Source organism: Cydia amplana, chromosome 12 (assembly GCF_948474715.1).
Source record: "Cydia amplana chromosome 12, ilCydAmpl1.1, whole genome shotgun sequence".
NCBI classification, from domain to species: Eukaryota; Metazoa; Arthropoda; class Insecta; order Lepidoptera; family Tortricidae; genus Cydia; species Cydia amplana.
The window spans coordinates 15,308,418-15,334,547 of NC_086080.1; the positions used below are offsets into that span (position 1 = coordinate 15,308,418).

Here is a 26,130-nt window from a genome sequence, read left to right on the forward strand (position 1 = left end):
ATGCGAGGCCTCTTGACACAGCGTCTGTGGCCGCGCCGCCAAGCCCGGCTTCTGTGCCTGCGCCGGCAACTGCCGCCGGCCGCGCGCCGCCGCCGCCGCCGCCCGGCGCCGCAGCGCACGGCGCGCCTCCCGAGTCCGCGGACCCACCGGCCGCGTCCTCACGGCTCAAGCGGGATCGCCCGCGTTTTGATTATAAACAGTACTTCTAAGCGTCAGACTGTGCTAGTTTTAAGTTAGTGTAAGATACTATGGGAAAGGGATTGTTGTATATGCATGCATAGGTATTAAGTACGTACGGTGGCTGCGCCCACCGCGTTATAATCCAGATAACGGGTTAAATAAACCAGTTCGCTAACAGCTACGTTGTGTGTCACTTGTGCGCCTTCCCGTCCCAATATCTATCAGAATCCAAAAACGATCGGATCCATTTATTATTTATTTCTTACTTTTATTTTCAGAAAACGATACTCAAGAACAAAAGAACGTAGTGCGACTCCTGTCCGCCGCGCTCGGCCTCACCGCGAACAAATGATATTCGGCCGAGCCAGTGCTACCTGCAACACAGTGACTTTACACATATAGTGCGTCAAGCAAAGCTTGTCAGTAGCAATGTACTGCAAATTAAAGTAGGGTAACACCATGTAACACTCAAAGAGCAGAATTGCGCTAAGAAAAGCAGCAATGTACATCGAACCAAAACGTGTTTCTTTTTCCGCCCTTCATACGTCAGTTCGAGTGAATTATCATAACCTCCAATTTTAGTTATGTTTACCGTCAACGAGTATGATTGTACATTGTAGGCACCTTAGCTTTGCTTGAGGTCATGCATAATCTTGGTATTTAATGGTGATGCAGAAATTTCTCTTGAAATAGAAACGATTCAGAATGTAAACAAAATGATGGCTGTCATTCACGATCCTTATTCCACAGATAACACACATATGACACGCGATTTTGGAATTATTCGAACACAGTGTTGCTAACCCGCGATTTTTCAAATTTGCCGCCTTTTACTACTGACAAGATTTGGTTGATCCAGTATATATAGGTTAGTACCTAAACAATGGGGTGATTGCTGACTGTTGGTGAACCTTATTGCAATGTGTTAAGGACTATATATGGTTAGTTAAGTGTTGTACTGATCGGAACTTCTGACCGAGTTTTTAATATATAACAAGCTGAATTTAATTCTAAAAAAGACCATTAGACGAACTATATTCACAATTGCCCTTTATGTGAGAAAAACGGCAGTTAAAAAAAGCCCTGTGATATCAAATCCATTTTGCATTGACACTTTCTTTTGAATGACAAACAATAATTAAATGTTTAAAAACGCTTTTAACCTTTTCGATGCCAACGACGGATTAATTCGTCACAGACCACAGAGCAACATAGACCTACGTGCATATGCATAAAGCTCAATTTCAGGTTTGACACTTCGGTGACGTGGCGTCTGAGTGACAGCTTTTGTGTTTGACACAGCGTCGAAAAGGTTAAGCATCTTTGATCTTTATTTTAAGCACACGAAGGTCCAAATAAAACTGAGAGACATTTAGGTCAAATGTGTTGTATTAGACGCATAATGACCTATATTACGAACGCAAAATGTCTCAAACGTAAAAAGACCTAAACGAAAATTGCCCTAAACGTAAAATGCCCTAAACGCAAAATGTCCTATAACGCAAAATGCCCTAAACGCAAAACGCCCTAAACGCAAAATGTTTTAGAAACCGTGCAGACATAATGCATTCTATGATTCTATGAATTATGTGTACTATATAATGCTATCCTATGAAGTATTCACAGGTTATATTTTGGCCATTATGTAATAAAACACTGGGTTGTAGAAAAAGATAGTCTGTCAGAAATTCCGATCTGTGCCTCTTAGTAGTTCCATGGAACTGAAACTCATTGCCCGAATATGAACTCTATTACTTAAGTGTTAAGAGCCAGTTCCATGAAACAAATGGGAAATACCCAATTTTGTATTTGCATTTGAAATTATTTGATCAATTTGAATGGTTGCTGTGAATAACGATTGTAAATTGTATTTAATATTATTTCTATGTTATTGAATTTGTTATTAATCTTCCGGTATTGTAGACTTCGTTTTGTCTTTTTATTCGCATCTAAATTAAGACGACCAACATTTGTTTTATAAAGCTTGACCATAAATACAGATGTAGTGTATAATTATGTATTTTCCATCGTATTTTCACGGAAACGGACGAACGTGTCTTGCTATTTCAGTCAGTCTCGGTACAAAAACTACTGAGGTTGACTGAAGTAGCATGACAATACGAACGCTTCCGAGAAAATACGATGGAAAACAATTATTCACTACATCTGTTAATACTTACGACAAGTATGTTTTTTAATTATAAGTTGTTAAACGTACAGTACCGTGCAAAAGTGTCCCAACAGTATTGTTTCACCTTTGTTTTAAACCTCACCTAAATAGCATTTAGTATCCCAGAGTAAAACCACCAAAGTGATTATTTGCTACAATATGGGTTGTTTAAATGTATGGGTAAAGTATCAAATACTAAAGGCCTGTGCACACCGGCTTGCGTGTGCGTGACGTGCACGTGCGCGTGCGCTAAATTGTTGGAGCCGCACACGCACACGTCACGCAAGCGGTGTGCCGTCTCCCATAAGGATCTGTACACTACAACGCTGCACGCGCACGTGCACGTCACGCATACGCAGCCGGTGTACACAGGCCTTTACTGTATTCAAGCCGAGTGGATTTCGTACCTTGTCACAGTGACAATAGTATGAGGTTTCTTGCTACTTTCATATTGATTTTCACTGTGACAAGGTACGAAATCGGTCGGAAATTAAATTATTTGACTGTACATACAGACAGTAAAGTTGTTCTTAATACTTGAAGCCCAAAATTGTACAGTCAGCAGCAGAGGTGTTCAAAATAACCGCACACAAATTCCCTCAACAAAAAAGTTTTGTTCGGACACCTTGTTTGCTAAGCAACTTCTGTTGCTGAATGTGCGAGTAGTGTCGGGTACCTTCATATAGTTTGGCCCAGGACTGTTTCTTCAAACATAGGCAGAGAGAATCATACTGTCTTTGTCTTACGCTAGTACTAACACCCAAAAGAATGGGATGAGTAGAGTTTTCCTGGTTCTTACTGACAACGATTCAGTTCACAATCTTCATATTGTAGCAGAATATTCAAATTATTTTGTATTATTTATGTTAATTTTTTAGATTATTTTCGTTGTAAGTAGTTAATTTTCATTGTTCGTTTTAGACATTCCGTGGTAAATGTTATTTAGACAATCTCACTATTTTATTTTATCAATTTAAGTGTAATTATGTCATTGTTAATAAGTATGATTTTATCTATTGACTTGTTGCTTTTTGTCTTTGCGAAAACTCTAAATATTATTTACATTGGATAAATGTTAATATGCAGCAAGCAGGCAGAAAAGCATGTAAAAAAAATTCAAAACAGCATTGTCTTTAAACGACGCGTAAATTATGTACTTAGTCACAGGGCGGACACGCCATACATCAAAAATCATTTGCGTTTATGTGTGCGCGGCACGTCTGTACACGCGTCATTGTGTATGTATGGGTAAGTCACTTTACTGAGAGCACGCCAAAAGTCCGTCAGATTCATGTCGCGACAAGTCGCGGGGCGAGGTAATGCGAGTCGGGGCGGGGCGGTGCGTGGCCGTTCTGTATGATACATAATACTATTACTTATTCAGTGACTTACAAGGAAGGGTACCCAACTGTCCGACTCCGATTTGATTTATTTTGATATATGTTATAGAGTAGTCTAAAATAACGGACACGTATTTGGAGAACATGAAAAAATAATCCAACATATATTCAAACAAGTAATTAACTAGCAATTTTCTTGAACTTAACTCTCTATAGAAGTTAGTGCGTTTTGTCACTTTTCAGTACTTTGGAGGCCAATTTCTCCCAGAAAGTTGAGTATGGGCAGCTAAAAAAATTACGTGTCCGTTATTTTAGACTACTCTATAACATATATCAAAATAAATCAAATCGGAGTCGGACAGTTGGGTACCCTTCCTTGTTAGCCTCTTTTTCGGGCCGATACAGACTGGGATGGGAACTGTACATACAAATTGCAGTTGTGATGCTGTCCGTCTGTACCAGCCTTTATGGAACGACACCTATTTAATTCACCATATAAATTACTCGTTCTCTACCGTGCCTGCCTAAAAAAACCATAGATTAATAATAATTACCCCATAATTTTAATAATTAAAGGCATCTGATTAACAATGTACATTATTAGTTGTAAGTTATTATTGTAACAATTGCTGGCAAATTGAATTATTACTGAAAATATAATATATGCTGTATAATTTCAACGTTTAAAACTTTAAAATATATTACGGTGAAACAAAACATATTTGCATCAAAAAATGTTTTTTTTTTGCCCTATATATATCAATCAGTAGGGAAAACCATGTATAAAAATTAAACTGGAACTTAGTACTTTTTCGCAGATTTATATGAAGGAAAAATAGTTGCAAGAAACAGATTTTATTCTTTATTTCCGAAAAAAAATTATTTTTTTTCTTCGAATTTGTGACGTATGTATTCAGATTCACTTATAAATAAGAAAATTAAGAAAAGCATAAGTGGTTTGCTACATAACGAATTATAACTATGACTGTATCTCGTGAACCTATAAATTAAATAAAAAGTGAGATTATATTACTTCACACAAACGGAAAAGTGACGTAGTTGTAAAGTAGTGTAAAGTGTAGACGTAAGATGTCGCTGCTTGACACACGCAATCAAAAACGAACCTTAGGCATACGCTATAAGGTTCATTTTTAAAGTAACTGACGCGTCGCTGTATTAGCAACGAGAGAGAGCAATATTTTTGTCTCGCTCTATCGTAGCGCGGAGACCTCTGCGTCGGCAATGAATTATAAACCTTAATTTGGTGTATTTAAAGATTAATTTTGGATAGTTTGGTGTGTCAAGCAGCAGTAATGTATGACTTGGCTAGCTGTATAAGATACGATAAGTTTATTTTGTTATGTGGAAAAGAAATTGTTGAATAGGCGCAGTGGTTTTATTAGCTCCTCATTAATCCCATTTCTTCACCCTTGGAATATAGGTACAGTCACCACACGGGATTGTTACGCCATTTAGGGTCCTAGCTAAATTGGTTGTTCCATACTTACGCTATGGAAAGTCCAATTTAGCTAGAACCGTAACAATCACGGAGCGTGACTGTACCTTCATAAGGTTCATTTGTTCAAACCTTACTCTAAGTATAGAAAGAAAGAAATAAGATCTAAAATTTGTTTAGTCGTTAAAATATAATTGAGAGAGTATTTTATTTCTAATTTTATTAGGTTACCAAGCTCGAGAATTTATGACAGTAGGAAGGTTATCGATTTATCACATTGATGCAGATCCAACGCAAGAAGATCAGACGCAATTACTTTCTACATGTAATAGAAATTATTTGTTGAAATTACATTTTGTAATTGCAATCGTTAATTCATAATTTAATTACTTTTTGCCCAACACTGCTCCATATATGTACATCAGTTTTGGTACCTACCAAAAGGACTATTATTTTTATAGTCTACATCGAGTAGCGGAATTATCGGTACTGCTACTTGACAACAGATGTAGCGCCGACCGGAAAGTGTAATGCTCAACAACATCAAGACTTTCCGGTCGGTGCTACATCTATTGTTAAGTAGCAGCACTGATAATTCCGCAACTCGATGCTAGATGTCGACTATGAAAATAATAGTCTTTTTGGTACCAAAACTGATGTATGGAGTGAGCACTCTTGTCTTACTATATTTCTCTATGGTTGGAAGTGGAACAAAATAGCATTTTGGATAGTTGCCGGCTAATAAGGAATTCAATCGAGCGATCAAATGCCGCAGTGCCCGCAGTGTATTTAAATTCGCATGCTATTATTATCGTTTGTAAGGCTGGTTTTAGTGTCACGCGGACCGTCCGTGCGGATGGCCAAATTGTATGAGAAAGCTATCTGCGCGGACGGTCGTCCGCGCGGACCACTCTAAAATGCTCCCTGAACTTAATACATATCGGTCCGGTGCGGAGCGATCCGCACGAACGGTCCGCATGACACTAAAACCAGCCTTATGCTTTGGTTTCCTCCGATAGCGGTGCCGTCATATAGCGGCCGTCTCCATACAAATACTACGACACCCATATTTAGCCGTATTATTTAGTATGGAGACGGCCGCTATATGACGGCACCGCTATCGGAGGAAACCAAAGCTTTAAGTTCAGGGAGCGTTTTAGAATGGTCCGCGCGGACAGCTTTCTCATATAATTTAGCGGTACGGAGCGATCCGCACGGACGGTCCGCGTGACACTAAAACCAGCCTAAACTGCCTAAAGGTTAAATAGCGTGAGGTTTTATAACAGCGTAAAAGTAAAAAGTCCGCATCCGTATTATTCAGCAAATACCTACCTACTCCAAGACTAAAGTCAAGGTATCCATTTGCTATATTAACACTGCAAGAAGAACAAACGATGATTCATATGGCCACAATGTTTTCCTTCTAATAGGACACTGTGTCGAAAACTTTAGTTTTCGAATGCCACGACTATTTATTTTATTTAATGTACCTAGGTAATTATTTCAGTTAAAAATGCAAAACAAAACAATTTGTTGTCACGTTATCTACTTACGAATAAAAATTACATAAAATTTATCGATCTAAAGCGTGTTCAGACTTTTCCAACCTTTTCCCAGTTTCCAATTAACGGTGACTAAAACCAGTAACTACTGACCTGCGAATAAGTGTAGAAGTCACGTAATTCCCTGTACAAATAACTCTTTCTAAATTTTAGGAAAAATTAAATTGGTAATATAATTTTCTTGTGATAACGCTTTCAAAAGTTTCAAACTTTCCGAGACGATAGCGACAAAGCATTACGAACACAGCGCCAATAGAAATAGACACAGTGTTCGTTCGGTTGGCAGCACGCGCCCGCGCATCGCCAGTCGGCAATCCGCCCGGGCGGGCGCCACACACACGACCGGAGTCTGCGCGCGCGATCAGCGGTATCAAAATATATCAAAGTGCACCAATACGAATACCAACGACCGAAAGGATTTGCGAGCGCGATTCTGGTAAGTCCAGTGAGAAAATACGATACTTCACCGCAGTGATTGATCTGAATGATTCCGGTCGGGCTAAATTTAGTGCGTTATGTCGGAAGCTGCGGCGCGCTTTCAGCCGCGAAAATTCGTTTGAAACACGAGATTTTCTACAAATTACGAGCAAAGTTGCAAGCTAAGTGAAAACCAAAGCCGCGCAACGCTGCATTCTGAGCTAACGGATTTCTATAATCAGTAGCACGATGAAGAATAGATTTTCTTGTTCCCAATAGGCTGGCCGGACGGCCTGGCCCAAATAGCTGAAGATTAATTCGTACGCCACCTGTCTGTAATGTACTGCCGACTACGAACGACACGACAGTATGAATGGAAATCGTAACACGTAATAAAAAAACAAGTTTAATTGTTATCTTAAACTCCTACTCTATTAGTAAACAGCTAAAACACGTGTTGAACTATTTTAGTTCTAATCGGATGCATAAACTTGTGTCTAACGTGAAACTACTGAAAAGTTTCGTGCGTTAAAAATACTTACTAGTTCAAGTTTCATTGCATCCACGCGGAACAAACGGGCTTACCAAACTGTAAAGTGCATTTTTAGCGTTAGTTAGGTAACTGAGATACCTTACCTACCTAGTCAACGGACATAGGCTATTGAGTAGGGTCACTCACCCCTGAAAGTTACCTCTAGCAATCGCTTGGATTATATTTTTTGTTACCTAACTTATTAATACGTTGTGATTGAGGTGGTAAAGCGATGAACGGCAAAAAAGTTAATGTATTGGAAACAACAGAATACAAGATACTTTAGTACATTATATACCTACCTAGGGAGCAACTAGGGAGGTGAATTCGTGAATGCTGAGGATCGCAGGTGAATATGCGATCTGGGACTTTACGAATTACCGCCCGTGGGTTGTCTAAAGTTTTACGCGGTCTTGCCTTGGCCGGGAAGTGAGATTTTCTCCTCGTGTAGCGGGGAGAAAATCCCACTTACGGGCCTAGGGTGACGTAAAAGTATTTCTTTTATTGCACAGTTCTACAATGGTGTTATTGGTAATATATACTTATAATAAGTAAGTAAGAAACACAGGTCAATATAGGTAAAGCCTTGTTGGCCTATGTGGTCGGCGTTCCAGATTTTTTCAAAAAAGTTCTAAATTATCTAAAAACACATTACCTAAACAACAGTAATAACACTAATAACATGAGGCAACAATTAGTCCAGTATTAACACTTTCGTTGCTTAATTACCTCCAAGGATTCTTTTTAAATATGAATTAATTAAATCCGTTAACGTAGGCGAATGCACTTTCGATTTCAATGTGGACGACCTGCCGAATTAAGAATGAAGCTCGATTTCTTACGCTAATTAAGATTACCTACTTAATTGTCTTTTGTTTTAAAGATTTGTTGTATCATTGTTTAATATTTTAAATAACAAACAAGCAACAAATAATGATGTCTAATCTAATCCTGTTTTTTGTCTAACCAGATAGTCGCATCAAATTTCTATGAAAAAGAAAATAGTGGCATCATGCCACTTCAGCAGTTTTCACGGTGAACTTGCTTGGTGCAAACTTAACTTGTTCCAACTAGGTATACCTATTATGCATATACTAAAACAAGTATACATATATATATGGGCTCTGTGAGGACTGTGAGATGTAGACATGGCTTCGCCATTTTGATAAATTTCTGAAATTCGAAGAAAAAGTCTGTATAGTTATCGAATCCGCTCACATTTCACTAGAATCGGTCGAGACCTGTAAAGGGGAACATCCTAAATTTTTGCGCAAGCTGAAATGGAGGCCTTCGCTTCGCTCGGTCAATGACAGTTCAATTGGCCAGTCTACTGCTGACTAACTAACTACAGTAACTACCCATTCTGTCTGATTTTGCACTAAAATAGCAGTTGGATTGGGTAGTGAATTGACCCCTCGATCTATTTTTTCGTATAGAGCCTGCATTCGGATAGATTGTCTAGACCGCCTTTGATTATTATATAAAATCGATTCTCGAAAGTAAAATATGGATTGTGTCAGTTACGTACCTACTGCAGTCGTGGGCGGCTCCTGTGGGCGGCAAAAAAGGCGCGAAACGCGGCCCTGACGGCTCAATGCAGTCCACCTTTATTGTTGATATAGATTTATTAATTTCTACTGCATGCATGTGTGTCTGCAGAAGAAATATATAAATCAGTTTGAGTTTAACCTTTTCCACGCCGTGTCAAACACAAAAGCTGTCACTCAGACGCCACATCATTGAAGTGTCAAAACTGAAGTTGAACTTTATGTATATGCACGTAGGTCGATGTTGCTCTGTGGTCTGTGACCGATTAATCGGTCTTTGGCGTTGAACCTACGGTGTGGATGTATCGGTCATTGGCGTCCAAAAGGTTAAGTCATTAAGTGAACCAAGAGTCGCTTTTTGCTTTAGCTCACCCGCCTAGAGTGCTGCTGTGTGTCAAAAATTTCACGAGAAGGAAGGAAATAGGAAAGACAGAATAGTCAGTCATTCGGTCTTCGTTGTCTAAAGAAACGTTTTCAGCACTTACCTATAAACTTACTTACAAAAGGCGCAGCGACCCAAAATGAGTCGTGGCCGACACGAGTACACGCCAGTTGTCTCGATCTGGTGCCATCTCCAGCCAGTTATCGGCAGCATCTCCCCAGCAATACCTCGTCCAATCGGCCTCCGCCCTACCGAGCATCCTAGGTAATCTAAGGACCTAGATAGAGGATAGGAATTAGATCTTAGGAGGATCGCGGCGCTAAAATAGATCTAGGATCTAGATTTTACCTAGCTAGGACGATCTAGATTACTAAATCTATTTTAGCGCGCGATCCTCCTCCATTCTCAAAACGCGCTGCTAAAATCTACAGTTTCAACCATATGTTTGGCTCACTGGCGTTTGATATCGTGTCTATAAAGATGATTGACGGTGCATCTCGCCATGGCCAGCGGAGCGGACGGTGGCTGATGTGAATAACAATTGGATTACGGACCAATCTAACTGCAAATCGTTTACAGCTAATATACAGCGGACAACCTACTGATGTCAGTTTTTTTTTTTTTTTTTTTTTTTTTTTTTAATGGCGTTTATTACAGTAGCCAGTGTCATGTCGATATGTATATAAATCGAAAATTTAGGAATTATAATGAGATAATTAATAATAGTTGCTGATTTCAAAAATGGTATATATCAAAGTTTCAATTTATTAAGTTCACAGAAAGAAGCTAGAGCTAAAAATATAAATTTGTCTTTGGATTTAATCAATTGTATAATAGAAGTAGGTAAGGAAACTTTAAGGTGAAAAAGATCCGCATAAAGATAATCATGATTATATAAAGGGCATGCAAGAAAAATGTGATTTAAGTCACCTTCCTCCTGCCCACATTCGCACAGCGAGGAGTCTCGACTATGGATTTTTTTCAGATGGACAGGAGAACAGCAATGGCCCAGTCTCATTCGAATAATTATGGAACAGAACTGTTTTGGGATAAAAATCCTTGAGAACCAAGGTTTTCTTGGTACATCAGGTTGTACAAGGTAATAAGATTTGGTTCGGGATCGATTAGCGGCAGTCCACTTGGCCGACCAGGCTTGGAAAAGCCAACTAGAGGCCAGAGGGACTAAATCATAACAGTAGTTCCTGAAAGGCGTTTTGTCACCGCAAACCACGGCTTCCTTAGCTACCCGATCAGCTCGTTCATTCCCTGAGACCCCTGAGTGGCCCGGAACCCAGATCAAGGCAACCTCAAACCCCCTTTTTTTACAAATTAGAAGATTCTCCTTAATTTGGAGGATAATTGGGTTGTGGAATTTGGACGAAAACGGGTTAGATAGTAGTGCTTGTAGACAACTACGGGAATCTGAAAAGATGATAGCTTTCTTAAGTTTGAAAAGAATAATAAACTTCACACTCTCCAAAATGCCAATACATTCTCCAGTATATACAGACGTTTCAGGAGGGCATTTAATTTTTTGTACTATGTTATATTGAGAGTGGAAAACTCCTACTCCCACACAGCCAGTTGGTGATAATTTAGATGCATCACAGAATATAGTGTTCCAGTCATGCCATTCGCGCGTAAGGATCTGGCGGAGGTACTCATCTGCATGAGGATCATTATGACAAATGTCGAAGTTTAGAATAACGCGGGGCTGGTAAATGATAATCGCGTAGTTAAATTCATACAAAGGTAGTCGGCGGGTATGGTAAACTGGATCTTTGAGAGTTTGAAACTTTCTTAGGCTATTCACAAGACAGGGTAGGTCAAGACGATTAGGGGCAGACACTGCTTTAAGGTCATATAAACGGTGAATGATAGGATGATACGAGAATTGTAGCAATCGGAAAAAATAACTATCCGCTAAGAATTGACGGCGCAAAGCGAGGGGAGGCTCAACACACTCTACCTGCATAGCCTTGATTGGGCTAGACCTCATTGCACCCAAAATAATTCTTAGGGCTTTCGATTGGATTAGATCAAGTTTTTTCAATCCAGCTTTATTCCCTGGTACCAAGAGATGGGAGCCATAATCTAATATGCTTCGAACAGTAGCATTATAAATTAGTTTCAGGGAAGTAGGATGAGAACCCCACCAAACTCCCGCTAGGCATCTGAGAGTGTTAAGTCCACGTTCACATTTTTTAACTAAATATTCAAAGTGTAGGTCCCCGGTTAGTTTAGAATCTAAATTAATTCCTAAAAATTTGTAGGAGGGACGGAAGGGAATATTAGAATCGTTGATCGAAACATTCAAATTAGGCAGGGCTCTTTTACGAGAAAAAACGACTGCACAGCATTTAGAAGGAGACAGGGACAGACCATTAATAGAGAGCCAGTTATTTAAAGACTGAAGTGACATGTTGATAGACTCACTGGCAGAAACTAGGTTTTTATTTGAAGAGTAAATTAAAAGATCATCTGCATATTGGAGTACTTGGCAGTCAGAAATAGACCGCTCCAGGTCATGAGTGTAAAAATTGTACAGTAGAGGGCTCAGGACAGATCCCTGTGGTAATCCGCGCCAAACCAGTCTAGAAGGGTTGATGTGAGGGTCTTTGCCCCGGAATGTAACTTGCCTTTCGGAAAGTAGGTTACCCACAAGACAGGACAGTCTCGCAGGTATTCTCAAATTACGGAGCTTTTCTCGGAGAATGGAAAGTTGAACATTGTCGTAGGCAGCCTCGACGTCCAAGAATACCGCAAGAACCGAAGCTTGTTTTGAAAAAGCTAGTCTTATATCCGTTGTGAAAATAGCCAAGCTATCAATTGTACTTTTACCTTTTCTAAAGCCATATTGAGATTTTCCTAACAATTCGTGGTTTTCAAGAAACCATTCCAATCTGTTCTTGATAAGATGCTCTAAAATCTTAGTTAGAACGGACGATAAGGCTATAGGTCGGTATGATTGTGGGTCATTTGGGTCCTTACCTGGTTTAAGAATGGGCATTATCAGTTGAGATTTCCAGGACCGAGGGGGCCGGCCCGAAAGCAAAATAGAGTTAATTAGGCCAAGGAAGTAATTAAGGAATCGGTCACCAGCTTTAGCAATAAACGAATAGGGAATACCATCATGTCCTGGGGCAGAGTCTTTTACCGCTCCCAACACATTCCTGAGCTCCACAAGTGAGAACAACTGATCTAGGGGGTCAGATGAATGGTTATTCAGCAAACCTATAGTGGAGTCAAGAACCCCAGGAACATATGGAGGAGCTATTTTGGTTAGAAAAGATTCAGCCCATTGTAAAGAATTTGGGTAAGGGCATTTACAAGGGTTATATGATCTTCTAAATTTTCTGATATTATTCCAAACAATTGTATCCGGGGTAGAGGGACTTAAAGAGGAACAGAATGATTTCCACCCTTCAGACTTCTTATTCTTAAGCAAGATTTTGGTATCCGACATGGTTTTTTTCAGTGAATCAAAATTCTCATTTGACATATTTACAGCATACTCCCGCTCTGCTCTTTTTCTAGCCCTGATAGCCTTAGAGCAGTCACTGTCCCACCACGGGGGAGAAGCCAGTTTGCCAACAACTGTGTTTTTAAGGGGAAAGACCTTATCCGCAGACGACTTAATGGCTGCAATTAAGGCGTCGGAACAAAGCTCTATAGAGTGTGGAGTGATGGGAGGAAGATGTAACGTCTCATACTCTAGACGTTTTTTGTAACTATCCCAGTCGGCGTTGTTGATATTATATATTAGAAGGGGATAGGTTATTGAGGGTCTTTTAGAGGAACCAAAAGGAAGACACAGTAAAATAGGGAAATGATCGCTTCCATAAGTGCTGTCCAGGACTTCCCAGGAAATTCGAGATGCAAGAGAAGGAGAGCAAAGGGATAAGTCAACTGCACTAGCTGATTGATTAGGCAGAGAGCGTCGGGTGGGTGAACCCGAGTTTAGTAGGCATAAGTTGCATTTGTCCAATATATCTAGTAGAAACTGTTCTCCTAGAGCGTCATCTTTTTTCTCACAACCCCATAAAGCATGGTGGATATTAAAATCCCCAAGAACAATAATAGGTTGGGGGAGGGGTTCTATTAACTTCCTAAGAGACTTTAGGATGTTAGAAGAAGGATCAGGAATATAAAGGGATAAAAATGTAATGCCTTCCACACGAGCACAAGCTGCGTGGAAATTAGGACTATTATTAGGCAGTGAAATAGGTAAGTAGGAAATATGGTCTCTAATGAAAAGGGCACTTCCAGCACAGCCATCAGCCCGGCAATCCATTAGAGAACAGTAACTGGGGATTTTGAAATTGGAGTTTTGCTTTAGCCATATTTCTGATATGGCCAAGATAGCTGGATTGTATTTATTGATAAGGTAAAGTAACTCTTGTTTTTTATTGTTGATACTGCGACTGTTCCACTGAAGTATTACTTGATCCATTATGCTTTAACAGAGATGAAATAAAAGGCGCTACGTGGGAAATCAAAGAAGGGTTAGCCAAAGGGCTGGCGGGAGAAAAAAATTTTACGAAGGAAGAAATCAACTTTATAATTTCTGAAACTATGAATTGTTCCTTAGGGGGTGGTTGATTAGGGAAGACCGGTCTGGATTCGACAACCGGGGCCCTTGTCAAAGCATCATGAGCTCTTTTATCATACCCTTTTTCGAGGTGAGGAGGCGTGCGGGGTTGACGGAAAATAGTTTTTCTATAAGACTGCGGTTGGGGAGAAGAAGAGCAAGAGGCCGCAACATTGGCGTAAGATTTGTGAGAGACTTTAGCATGACGATTTGAGGCTTCAATGTAGGAGATATTCTCCTCCCCCATGGTTTTTTTAATGTTTGCTTGTCTAACAAATTCCGGGCAAGATTTGCTGTTGGCTGTGTGACCTGCCCCCAACCCCTGAGGGCAGATACAACAGAATGGTTGAGGTTCACCATCGCCGTTACAATTGTCCCCCTGATGAGCACCTCCGCAGCGGAAGCATCTAGGGAGAGACCTACATTTATCTTTCGAATGACCATACCGGCAGCATTTGTAGCATTGGATAGTAGGGAGTTGATATTGTTCGACCACTAGAGAGTTCAGACATAAAAATACCCTCTTAGGGAGAGTTTGGCCGTCAAAAGTGACAATAACAGTTTCGGATGGAAGCCACGAGTAAGTGCCGTCTTGTTTGGTTTTTTTAAAATTGAGGCGTCTAATTTTAATGGGGACGGGGCCTCCCGAGTTTAAGGGGACCTTAAGATTTTCGAGCACCTCCTCAGGGGACCAGTCAGCAGGAATTCCTCGCACCAGTCCCAGTCTTGAGACATTAAAAGATGGCACAAAAGCCTTGTAGTGACTGTGTGTTAAAGTGGAAGATTCTAGGAAGTGATTGGCATCTTCAGCGGAGTGGAAGCAGATTGATACCCGATTTCGCCCAATTCTTTTAACCGACCCCTCAACAATATTGGGAAATTCCCTTTTTCGCGTTTGCAGGAAACGCCCAAAGGTCACTGGGTGTAGAGTAGTTCCCGAATCTAAAGCCGCTTCTATTTTTTGAACGTATATCAAAAAAGGACCTTGATCATTGGTTGTGTATTTAGTGCGTCCAATTGGGGTAAGAGGGGAGGAAGGGGACTGAGAGGGAGTTTTATTTTCTTGCGAGTCTATTAAATGAGCCGGCGGAGTAAACACTGAAGACTGCGCCATCGATAGTTGTCCTGGCGGGATTTGACTCTCCTCTGAGCTGCAGTGGGGCTGATTAAAATCCATACTCGAAACATCCGACCATCTATCAGGGGGGCTGCCGGACCTGGAGCGGGCCCCTTTATCTTTATTTGACATTTTGTCGTTACGATCCCTTTCATGAAGCTCGTTACGCTTCTCCCTTTCGCGCCTATGAATTCGTTCCAAAACGGGAGTAGAAGACTCAGACAGATGTGAATTCTCGAAATTCTCATGATGAGCTAAGCTAAAAGATAAAGAACGATTGGGTTCTCCATCTCTCGGACGGTTTAAAGTAACGTCCTCGTTCATGAGGTGTTACTATGGTTGCCATGGGCAACCACCCTACAAGATAAAAAAGAAAATTATATCGCTTTTTATGCACTAACTAATACGTCTTACCACAAGAATTGGAATAGCAACATATAATTAGTTAAATTTAGCACTTATTTCACCAGCTGGGTATAAAGATAACGCCAGAGATTTAAAATATTTTAAAATTCAAATCAACCGCGATCGACACTCAACTGACAACCCCACCAGCTTTTTTTTCACCTCCAACCTGATGTCAGTTAACTACTTTAATATAATTATTATATTTGACTAATGTCAAACATGCGTATTCTGAGTTTAAAAACAATATCTGGGAGAAAACGTATAAAAACTAAAAAATGCGCGTTATTTCAGAGATAAGACCTAGCTAGAATAGCTAGCTCGATTTTTCGCCCCCGAAACCCCCATAGCCTGATAGTCAGAGAACATCTGAGGCGTACTTGTTGGCTTGCTGAAAAGTCGGTATACGAGTATATAGTCCGTCTATAGGTCTAAAGTTAACTTTGTACCGACTTGAACAGAACAAAGTGAGATAGTAACATTAGTAACTATAGTCATTATAAAAGTGAGATTTGGATTTTTTCATTGAAAACGCCATGCAGAGTTACTTGGTCTGACTCTACCAGATAGAGTACGACCAAGCTTGTCGGTCAGGATCTAACTAACGGAACCATTTTAATACCTAGGACCTAGGTATTCCGTTCGTTCCGTTATAGTTAGATCCATCAGCAAATAAACGCGTTATACTCAGTCAAGTTCGATGAGGACATAAAGTGCGCAGTTGGAGCCACCGTGACTCATCCTCGAGCAAAAACTGACTATAAAAACCTGTAGACACGATAGTTTTGCGGCAATTTTACTAAAGGCTCCTACAGATCTTGCAACAAATGGTATGCGATTTTAGATAATTGATTGATTTTGGAGTGGCCATTATGCCGTGATTAAAATGAAAAGTTTGACAACCTGCATGACTAGCATGGGACATCATGACTGTTTGTCGCGCGAGACAAAAATGATATGCTGTCTGTTTTGCACAGAGGGGGGTTTATATTCTTTGCTTGAGTCACTCAGTAAGAAAATCTATACAGTAGCGGGTAGGTTTATGTCAACGGCGTCCTTTTTGGGACTACAAATAAAAAGAGTTGAGGATGAGGACCACCTCCATTTTAATTTTCAAGACCGATAAAAACTGGCGGAATCTGTGTTTTTATTACTTAGTTTTTATTAATAATTAAAAACCTTGCTGCGTAGCTAAGATTATACTGCTAGAATCAATGCTCCCTATTATTTATCGATTAGTCTGTAATAAATCCCCTGGGGATCTTTTATTTTTACCGGGCATTACATTAGAAATAACGGTTCTTATTCTGCAATAGGTTACAAGTCTCAAGGACACTTTCTAGGAATTGAAGAGTTAATAGAGCGTTTTTGCAATAGGATACCACAAGTCGACAAAAACGTCGTGAAGGAACTTGATATAGGATGTACCTACGATCATAATAGCCGTTTATACTTTACAACAGCACTGTAATTCTAACCTGCTTACCGGATAAAGTCACTCCGAATGTCGTTTGGCCTTTTTTGTTACGATGGGAAAATGCCTTTACGCATCCCATCTCAAGGTAACCAAGATGCGAATGACGGACTATGGGACGAAAATATCTACTACCGTCTAAAACCCAATGAGTGCCACAGGATCTCACATACCCTCGAGGAACGAAAATATTATTTGTTTATTTAAACTTTATTGCCCACAGATATTATGATGATATAAATATTTCATATTTTCTATGGCCAGTTATAGCTCCGTTAGTTTTTCTGGGGTCCGTTAGGTCCGTAGCGTTCGCGTGTTCAGAGTAGCTACATGTATGTGCAATTGGCGGAATCAATGCCAAAAGGCATTCTCTACCAGTCAACCATAGGGCCAAAGAGAAACACTAAAAGATGGAAACGAACAATCCAGGAAAACAATCTCTATATGGATATTAAATAATTTTACGGTTTAGACTCACTTGTTTTAAGTCGCTCTTAAGATTATTCAATGTTAGTACGAGTATGTCTCACTACAGTCACAGAATAAATAATAGTACTAAGTACAGAAGACTCACTCCCTAACAAAACGCGTCTGTTACGATCAGGACAGATATGGCCGCTAGGTGGCGACAGCGCCATGCGCGGCTTATGGCTTTCCCCAAAATTGGGGCCGAACGGATACTGCACTTTTAGCTACCTGTAGCAAAGCGAAATCGCGCCTGCTACAGTTTAAATTGGGTCTATAGAGATATCTGTCTGCCTATTGTAGTGTTGTTTAACCTCTTCTTTTGTGTGTTATTTGTATTGTTTTCTGTAATGAGGTGTGCAATATAGAGTATTTGTATTGTATATTATATCTACTACCGTCTAACTAAAACGAGTGCCACCGCCGCTTATGAGGAGGCGCAGAATCACGGTGAGCATTCAACTGCGACAAAGCTCCAGTGGGTAGCACCGCGATGGGCTGCAGACTCTATCTGGCACACTAAATAATCTAAATATACCATCTTAAATCAGTCAGATCGCTAGCATTAGCATAGAACCGAGTCGAAGTCAACTGCAACTTTTCGATTAGTCGAATGAAGAAATAAAAACAAAAGAGAATCAGTCTGATCTTCTCGACTCTGGTTAAAGAGCGCGAGTGCAAATCTGGAAGCTGAATTCTTGTAATTCATTCTTGTTAACTCAATTCATGCGTGATTCAGAATTCGTCTTGAGTCACAGGTTAAAATTTACATTTCAAAAGATACACGTAACTTATCCACAAATCATCTGATATTTTTATGTTTTTGAAATGATGTAAGCTAATTGTTATAATAGATTTTTTTGCATTTAGCGATAAATAATACTATCATAAATATTTGATATCCGTTTTGAAAAACTTGGACGTAGCCGTACTCAATGAGACAGCATACTTATATGGAATATGGATATATTGCAAAGTTATTCAATGCATCTTGCTTACTGATGTAGCTACAGTAAAATGTTTCTAGTTTGGTACATATTTACTTACCGCGTATCTACCTTACTATTTTTACTTTAAGGGAAGATTTGGAAGGAATATAACAATGGCGATTCTCTCATTGCCCTAATTCCCAAAATATATTCCGCACCATCTACAAAACGTACGACGTACGTCGTATCTACAAAATAAACGAAGCAAGTAGGTGGTAGGTGGCTCCATGACATCATGTTTGCTCTGACACACCCGCTATACTGTCAACGTCAAATAAATGTAAACACTTTTCGCCTTATTGCAATGGCGTAAAGCGCAAATGTGTCTAGATATCTTTGACTTCTACGGTATAAATTGTTTAACTCGTCTTCTTTTAAATTTGCGCTCTATTACGATCATTTAAGATAGATAATAGATTGACGGGAGCTATATGTCTTAAGACATTGTGCTTAACATATGTGTTCATAATGCATGTATGGCTCTAGGCCACTGCGATTGTCTTTGGCACGTTACGCCGATTATATTGATTACTTGTGTATTGATATTCAAAATACCATATTATGTAATCATTACGAAATAATGTCGTAGCGATCGTAGCATATGTATGATATGTATATTCGCTTTTTTGAATTTGTGGTACAGCTACGCAGAAATCACAACAGATATAATTATAATGTATGTAAGACAAAACAATACTAACTCTACATTCTCCAAGAATAGGAAAAATAAAGACTAGATGTTGCCTAAAATTGCACAATCTTCAGAAAGACCTTTTCTTTCTTGGAACTTTTTTAATCTGAGAGTGAATAGAAACTTTTAGTTAAGCATGTACCATCCTAGACTGCATCGGCACTTACCATTCAGGTGAGATTGTGGTCAAATGCTTACCTGTTCTGTTTCCAATAAAAATACCATTTTAAAACAAACAAATTCAGATCACCATCAGGGAATAGAGTTTGCAAAATCGTACGTAACAAAAGTTACAAAACCATCAAATAGATACTTTTCTAAACATCGATCTATTCGGACCTTATTCGGACTATTGTACCTATAATTGACCAGCTTTTCGAGGTTGGTTAAAAAGGAACATGAATTAAGCTTCGATATGGATTTAAGCAGTAAAGATCAGAATTCACCTGCATTCAATAAAACTAAAACTTGTAATTTGCTAAAACTGCAATTCTGTTTATAGGCACTTGCTAAATATGGCCTCGCTTATCTGTTTGTTTAGTATTTTAGCAGCTGGATTCTAGGTTTTGTAAACATCGTTAGCATTGGCTGTGTGGCTGTAGAGACAGCCGTCTAAAGTGCAGTTATTTCGCAAAATAACTTAAGACAAAAGTTAGCCACGTTAGTCAGTACATGTAAATGTAAAACGTACATAACGCGTACATATGCATAGTCGTTAAAGTTATAAAAACGACCTGTTTATAATTTAGTAACTTTAGGTTTAGGTACACTCGGTGGGAACTATTAGAAAAGTTTAGTACATTTCGCACGTAGATCTTGTTGAAAGTTAAATGATTTCAATGATCTTCCTACACGCACAGAAATGGATACCTTCTCCAATTCTGTATATATATTTTTATGTATTTACTTATAATAAATTAGGCAAACAAGATTTTCCTATCACTCATCCCTGTTTTTAGGAACAACACCACTGAGAAGCGACTCTTGCCAAACTATATTAAATTATATAATTCAATGTACGAAATAATGATATTTAGTTTTAGTTGTTATTTTTAGGTTTTATGTAAATATTGTTTCATTTGTACCTTCATGTATTGCAGAGTTCAATGTACGAAAAAAAATACTAATTACTATCGTCACTCGTCGCTACAACACAATTAATGCTGACATAATTAACGCCTTTCTTTTTTGTTGCAGTGAATCAAATACGAGTAAAGTGAACGAGTCTCGAGTGCAGAGCAAACGACAGACGCCGCACCACGAGAGAGCGGTGAGTCACTGCATTAGTGCATTTTATCACCATTATCACTTCGAAACCCAACACTAGAGTATGTGCGGAAAGAGAAGAGCCGTGGATTGTATTGGGCCCCATACATCCCACGGCTCTTCTTTGTCCGCACAGATTCTAACGTCTTTTGAGCGTCGGTGTCTAGTCAGCGTTATAGAAAATGGTATTGATGCCCAGTTTCGCTAACGTTGCACCATGGCCGTTTGCGTTCGCAACTCCTTTATCGCTTATTGCCATAGCGTTCATGGCTGTCATGATATGACAAGTAAAAGTAACCAAGTCATAACCAAGTGCAAAAAGTGACACATGACAGGATAGACGATAAAAATTTAAGAGGGATGCAAGGCTAATATGGTCGTCTTTTTATCATCTGTCACCATGCAAGTATGAAAGTGCGAAAGTAACGCATGACATGGCAGGTGATAAAAATGCGACCATGATATCCGGCTGGAGGGTTTTTGGTTTTGCTGAGATTTCTAAAAAAACCCTGACACTCGCCAAGTTCTCCCGCAATCCTAACAAATAACCAAAGATACTGACATGTCAGGGGAGAACAAATGGAGAACACGAAATTACATGTGAGGGTAAAATTTATGGAATTGAATGAGCCTGTTTTGGACAACAGCGGCGGCGGCCCATCGCGGCGGAGTATAAAGAGATGATCATATTTTTCATTTTCAATTTATAGACCCGTTAGCTCCACGCCGGTGTGACACAATATATGACTTCATGATACATCGAACGAGGTGATGTTTCTAAACATCCAATCTAACAGTACAATACCGCTGTGTAATAGCCAACTTCCCACTGTCATTAAACACAACGTACCTACGTCTACTTGTACTACTCTCAATATTAAACATGACTGACGCTATAATATAACCAATCAAAATTTGATCTGAGATTATGTTTGACCGCTTGGGACTTACGGTTCAAAATATACTAGTCTTACTCGTCGAGTGTGATTCAGTAAGAATAGAGCTTCCACTTTAGTGTGGCATGTGGCCTACCGTACATACCAGAATAATTGGCGGTTTCCTTTTTTCGTTCCATGCAGTGATGTGTAATTTAGGTACCTAATGGAACTGGTTTGAGATGCGGCGTGCCCGAGACTCAAGTGCCTAGTAAATTGCATAAGTACAGTCGACATCAAAGATATGTTTAGTAAACGTTTTTTTACATTTTTCGCCTTATTAAAAAGGAGTAAAAGTGTAAACATATCTTTCACGTCGACTGTACATAGTACGTGTTTCTGTGATATAGATTTTCTCAAATTGATTGGAAGGCTAAACGTTATTAAATTGTACAACGGGACTTAATCGTGTATTTAAGTTTCTTCTCCGAGACCACGGGGACAACGCCGTCCTCGAAACGTCGGAGGTAAATGTTAAATACGCGATTAAGTCCCGTTGTACAATTTAATAATGTGTAAAAATCGTGAAAGTTTAAATCAGTGTTTAGGCTAAAGGTCAGTTATGGCTAGACCGATGACTGATAAATACGGTTTAGAAAGTTAACTAACTACTTAAAGGATATATATTAACTAATATAAGAAAATGAACTGAAGGAAAGTTGAGTAGCTAAATAATCAAAAGCAAAGAAGTGACTCATAGAGTTGGGTGTACGTTCGTACAGTCAGCAGCAGAAATGGCTAAAGAAACCAAAGCGAAACTCGACAACTTTTTTGTCCAAAGAATAAGCGTATCTATCTGGATTATTTTAATTAAATCGCGTGCTGTAGGTATTTAAGACAAGTGACTGAAGTGACTATTATTTATCACAGAGATAAAACCATCTTGTACACGGACGATATGTCTACTATTAACCGAGAATATGTAAACTTGATAAATCAACCAATTTCCCATTAATTACTTATTTGTTTTTTCTTTTGTTACAGATTATAGGGTTCAAAGAGCCCACGACGAAACGATTCGAGACGCAACCGTCGAAGCATTCGCGGTTACTCGAAATACTGAAAATCGCTCGGTGACGGGTCAGGCACCTCACGCTGCACTGCTCTTATCTTAGTCGTATCAAAACGAAAACTCGAATAACGCCTCTATCTGTGGCCACGATAGAGGTGTACTTGTTTATATATGCATATATAAAACGGAGAAAACTGATCTCTAACGTGACGTCACAAATTTGTGATCATTATTATTGTTAAAGCTTGTATTCGCATTTTCGACGTGTATAGTTAGTTTTTTGTACGTATTTATTGATGTTGTAAATAAAGAAAATTATATAACCAAAATAAGTGTGACATTGCGTTAATATAACTATAATACTAGTCATTCATCTAGTGTATCTATTTATTTAAATATTTTGAGTCTTGTCTGTAGAATAATAATAAAAACTTGAAAAATAAAAGTGAATACCAGAGCTTACATTAGCTACCAAAGAATTGGAAAACACGCGGCAAACCGACAAAAGTTTGATAACTAAATAGGCGGGAAATCACGACCACATAAGACACGTACCACAGAATAAATATATCCGGCCGACAACCTAACCATTCGTAACCACAGAATATAAAAAGAGAGGCAATAAGTCCGGCAAAAAGTCACAGATAAAAAAGTGGTGGTCATAAGACATATTTTTTTAAATCAGTCGAACACAGAGATAATCAAAATGAGCAACGAGATGCAAACACAGATAGGCAGTGGGCTGCAGAGGAGCTACAGGATGCAGGACTTTGCGTCGCCTGGCGTCATCATGAGGGAGCGCAGTTTCATTCGCCCTCAGTCGCACCATAATATGCATCATAATCAGGTACTTAAGCTAACCTAAGCTATTTTTTAACCAATATTGACAGTGTATGATCAGTATACCAACCAATAAATAAATCTATCCATCTATCTATTTATAAACCTGTTAAGTTAACTGGCAAGCAAGGTGGCAAGTGGCCATTCGTAAATCTTTCAAGCAAAATCGTATTTTGTAAAAATCTAAGAAAATCAGATTAATTTAAAATAAACATTGCATTATTTAAATAAATTTAAAGTAAGACCAAAATTTATATTTTTATTAAAAATACAAATTTTGAAAGATCCCATGTGAAATTATGGGAGGGGAAGGGGAAAGGGAGGGTTGTTTTTTGCCTCTATCGCTCGAATATGGCTCATCGCGGTAGGGCTTCGTGCCGGTGGTACTTGAGCCAAAAAGTTTGGAGACCATACGATACGACGGCAATTTATGGTAGAACTTGCGTTTTCACTTATATGTACTTCTACTTACCTGTACACTTTTAAATATTCATATCCAGATTCCTCAAGCCAAATAGTTAACTTTAGTGCTCATTAACACTCGAATGATTCATAATATCTATTATTCAATAACCATAAACTAATTATGCAGCGATTGTGAAGTCGATTACGTTGTATGCGTAGGCGCACGATCTAATCACCCACACGTATGCCACCTTGTCGGCCTTTAGGTTGTTGAAATTGCATTCCTCATTAGGATTTTAGGCTTTTTGTCCTGTCCTTAGTGTAAATGTCACCTTCTTATTTCATTAAAAGAGACACCTATAAACTATAGCCTAGCATTTCAATTTGTTACGGCAAATTAGAAAAATCTAAGCGCAAATTACACTTTTTTTTCTTATGTATAAAACCGAGCCAATCAGACTGTTGGACGTTGGTATCACTAGCGACATCTACCGTAAGAGTATGTATGTGTTACGAAAAATAATTTTCCTATTTTAAGACTTTGACAATCATTTTTACCACGCCACAAGTCCACACTATTAGGTTGCATTGCATCAGAGCCGCTAATAAAACATTAGGTCATTGGATGGCAGCCTAGGATATTGATAAATATTTGAACAGACACACTATATTTGCTCATGACTACATTGACTACATCGACATCAATTATTCAAGAATGCTTTCAAGTAATATCAACTAAAGTTTCCTCCTTCATCATCATCTTATCTTCTAGCCGATTTCGGCCACAGCGACTGCATTCTACTGCTGAGAGCGTCCCTGGTGCGCTCTCAGGTGACAACATAGCCAATTTTTGCAGTGAATATACAAATAATAAAAACTAGAATATAACTAGCTTCGATAATAATACCTTGTCAACAAAAACACCCAAATCCACACCACTAATAGTGCCAAAATTAATTTTCATGCCCCGGGCATCGAAATGTAATGTAATGCATAGCAATATTTTGCATATTTATGTAACTGTTTGCTATTTGAAATATTTACTTAGCTTAAGACTTTTAAAGAATAACATAATTTCAGATCGGTCGATAATGCAGAGCAGATATATTCCATCCGAAATCTAGTGCTAAAAATAAAACGTGACAATCCATTACTAATGAATAATTCTGGCATATTTTTCACAGTTTCCACATAACGGAAAGCGGCGGAGCATGATTCTGACCAACGCCAAGGGCAAACCCACGCTGGAGATATACAGACCCCCAGGTCCGTTCATGTTCATATAGACAAAATAATTTATAGTCTATTCCATTGGCACATTAAAAGAACGTAAACAAACCAAACAATGAGATACAACTTTTTGTATCTGTGGAATTATTATTATTATCCTTGGCTGAGTCACCCTACGACATGGTATTATTTGTTCGCATTTTTAAGTCCTAGTGGAATAGAGTATAGAGTTAAACCATGCTAACTATGCACAGTCTTTGCAGTCCGGTACCGTCACGATGAGAGTGACAAACATGTAACCATTACGTGAAACTACCATGATAATATAATTCATGGTAGGTACTTATGTAGTTTATTACATTTAAAGTCTCTTTGTCATTAAGCCTCTGGAGTTGCAGGCGTCCATAGGCTACGGTGACTGCTTACTATCAGGCGGGCCGTATGCTTGTTTGCCACCGATGTGGTATAAAAAAGTCTATGCAGAGTTAACTTAGACTTAATTATTAGTGCAAAATATTGTAGCTGCAATTTTTGATAATATCTGAGCACAATCAGCTTCAGTTGTCATCTTTGCAGTTCCAATATTTTGCAGTCTTCTACGTTTTGCAAGGTTCCTTTTGTCTGTGCTTCTGCCTTAAACAAGATTGTTCCAACAACTACAAAAGTCCAAAGTTCGATTATCTGTATCTAATCAGGCCTTATGTTTTAAACAAAACTGGTAAAGGGCGCTGGTAAAGTCGGTATGCTTTTTTGTAGATTATCTGTACAAAGATAAATGTCATTCGTTCATTTCAGTCATTTGGGCGGGAGTATTTATTGACGTGGTTATGTTATCAACGTGATATAATATAACCATGGTATAACAACATGTTAGAGCAAACATAACTTTTTGACACCGCTCGACAGAAAGAGACAGACGCTTATCCTCTCATCTCCACGTAAATAATCGGGCTCAACATAAGCCCACATCTTTGATGATTCGGTGTGTAGTTTTCAAAACAAATCGAGCGTGAGTCGTAAGTGCGTAACCATCAACAACTCGTTAGAATAGTTCGGCGCGATTTATTGAATAAGGTTGGTCAACTGTCAAAATACGATAGATAAGTACTTGGCTGGCTGACAAA

General features: G+C 39.0%; 3 protein-coding genes across 4 annotated transcripts in view; all 3 read left to right on the plus strand.

Annotated features, from left to right (window-relative positions):
- The window catches only part of LOC134653120 (SWI/SNF-related matrix-associated actin-dependent regulator of chromatin subfamily A containing DEAD/H box 1 homolog), a 29,035-nt gene extending 28,469 nt beyond the window's left edge, over positions 1 to 566 (plus strand). Inside the window, exon 15 of the mRNA XM_063508426.1 lies at positions 459 to 566. Coding sequence (XP_063364496.1) covers positions 459 to 532 — 74 coding nt within the window. The 3' untranslated portion in view covers positions 533 to 566. The remainder of the gene's footprint in view (positions 1 to 458) is intronic.
- Positions 567 to 3,422: 2,856 nt separating this feature from the next.
- Positions 3,423 to 22,599, plus strand: LOC134652758 (uncharacterized). The gene is made up of 4 exons (XM_063507919.1): positions 3,423 to 3,455; positions 6,927 to 7,144; positions 20,516 to 20,588; positions 22,504 to 22,599. Exons 1-4 carry the CDS (start codon positions 3,423 to 3,425, stop codon positions 22,594 to 22,596), a joined length of 417 nt encoding a protein of 138 aa, XP_063363989.1. The 3' UTR covers positions 22,597 to 22,599.
- Positions 22,600 to 23,173: 574 nt separating this feature from the next.
- Positions 23,174 to 26,130, plus strand: part of LOC134653151 (CBP80/20-dependent translation initiation factor) — a 34,439-nt gene continuing 31,482 nt past the window's right edge. For both annotated transcript variants that reach the window (XM_063508485.1, XM_063508486.1), the window contains exons 1-2: positions 23,174 to 23,378; positions 24,961 to 25,042. In XM_063508485.1, coding sequence (XP_063364555.1) covers positions 23,238 to 23,378; positions 24,961 to 25,042 — 223 coding nt within the window. In that variant the 5' untranslated portion in view covers positions 23,174 to 23,237. The remainder of the gene's footprint in view (positions 23,379 to 24,960; positions 25,043 to 26,130) is intronic.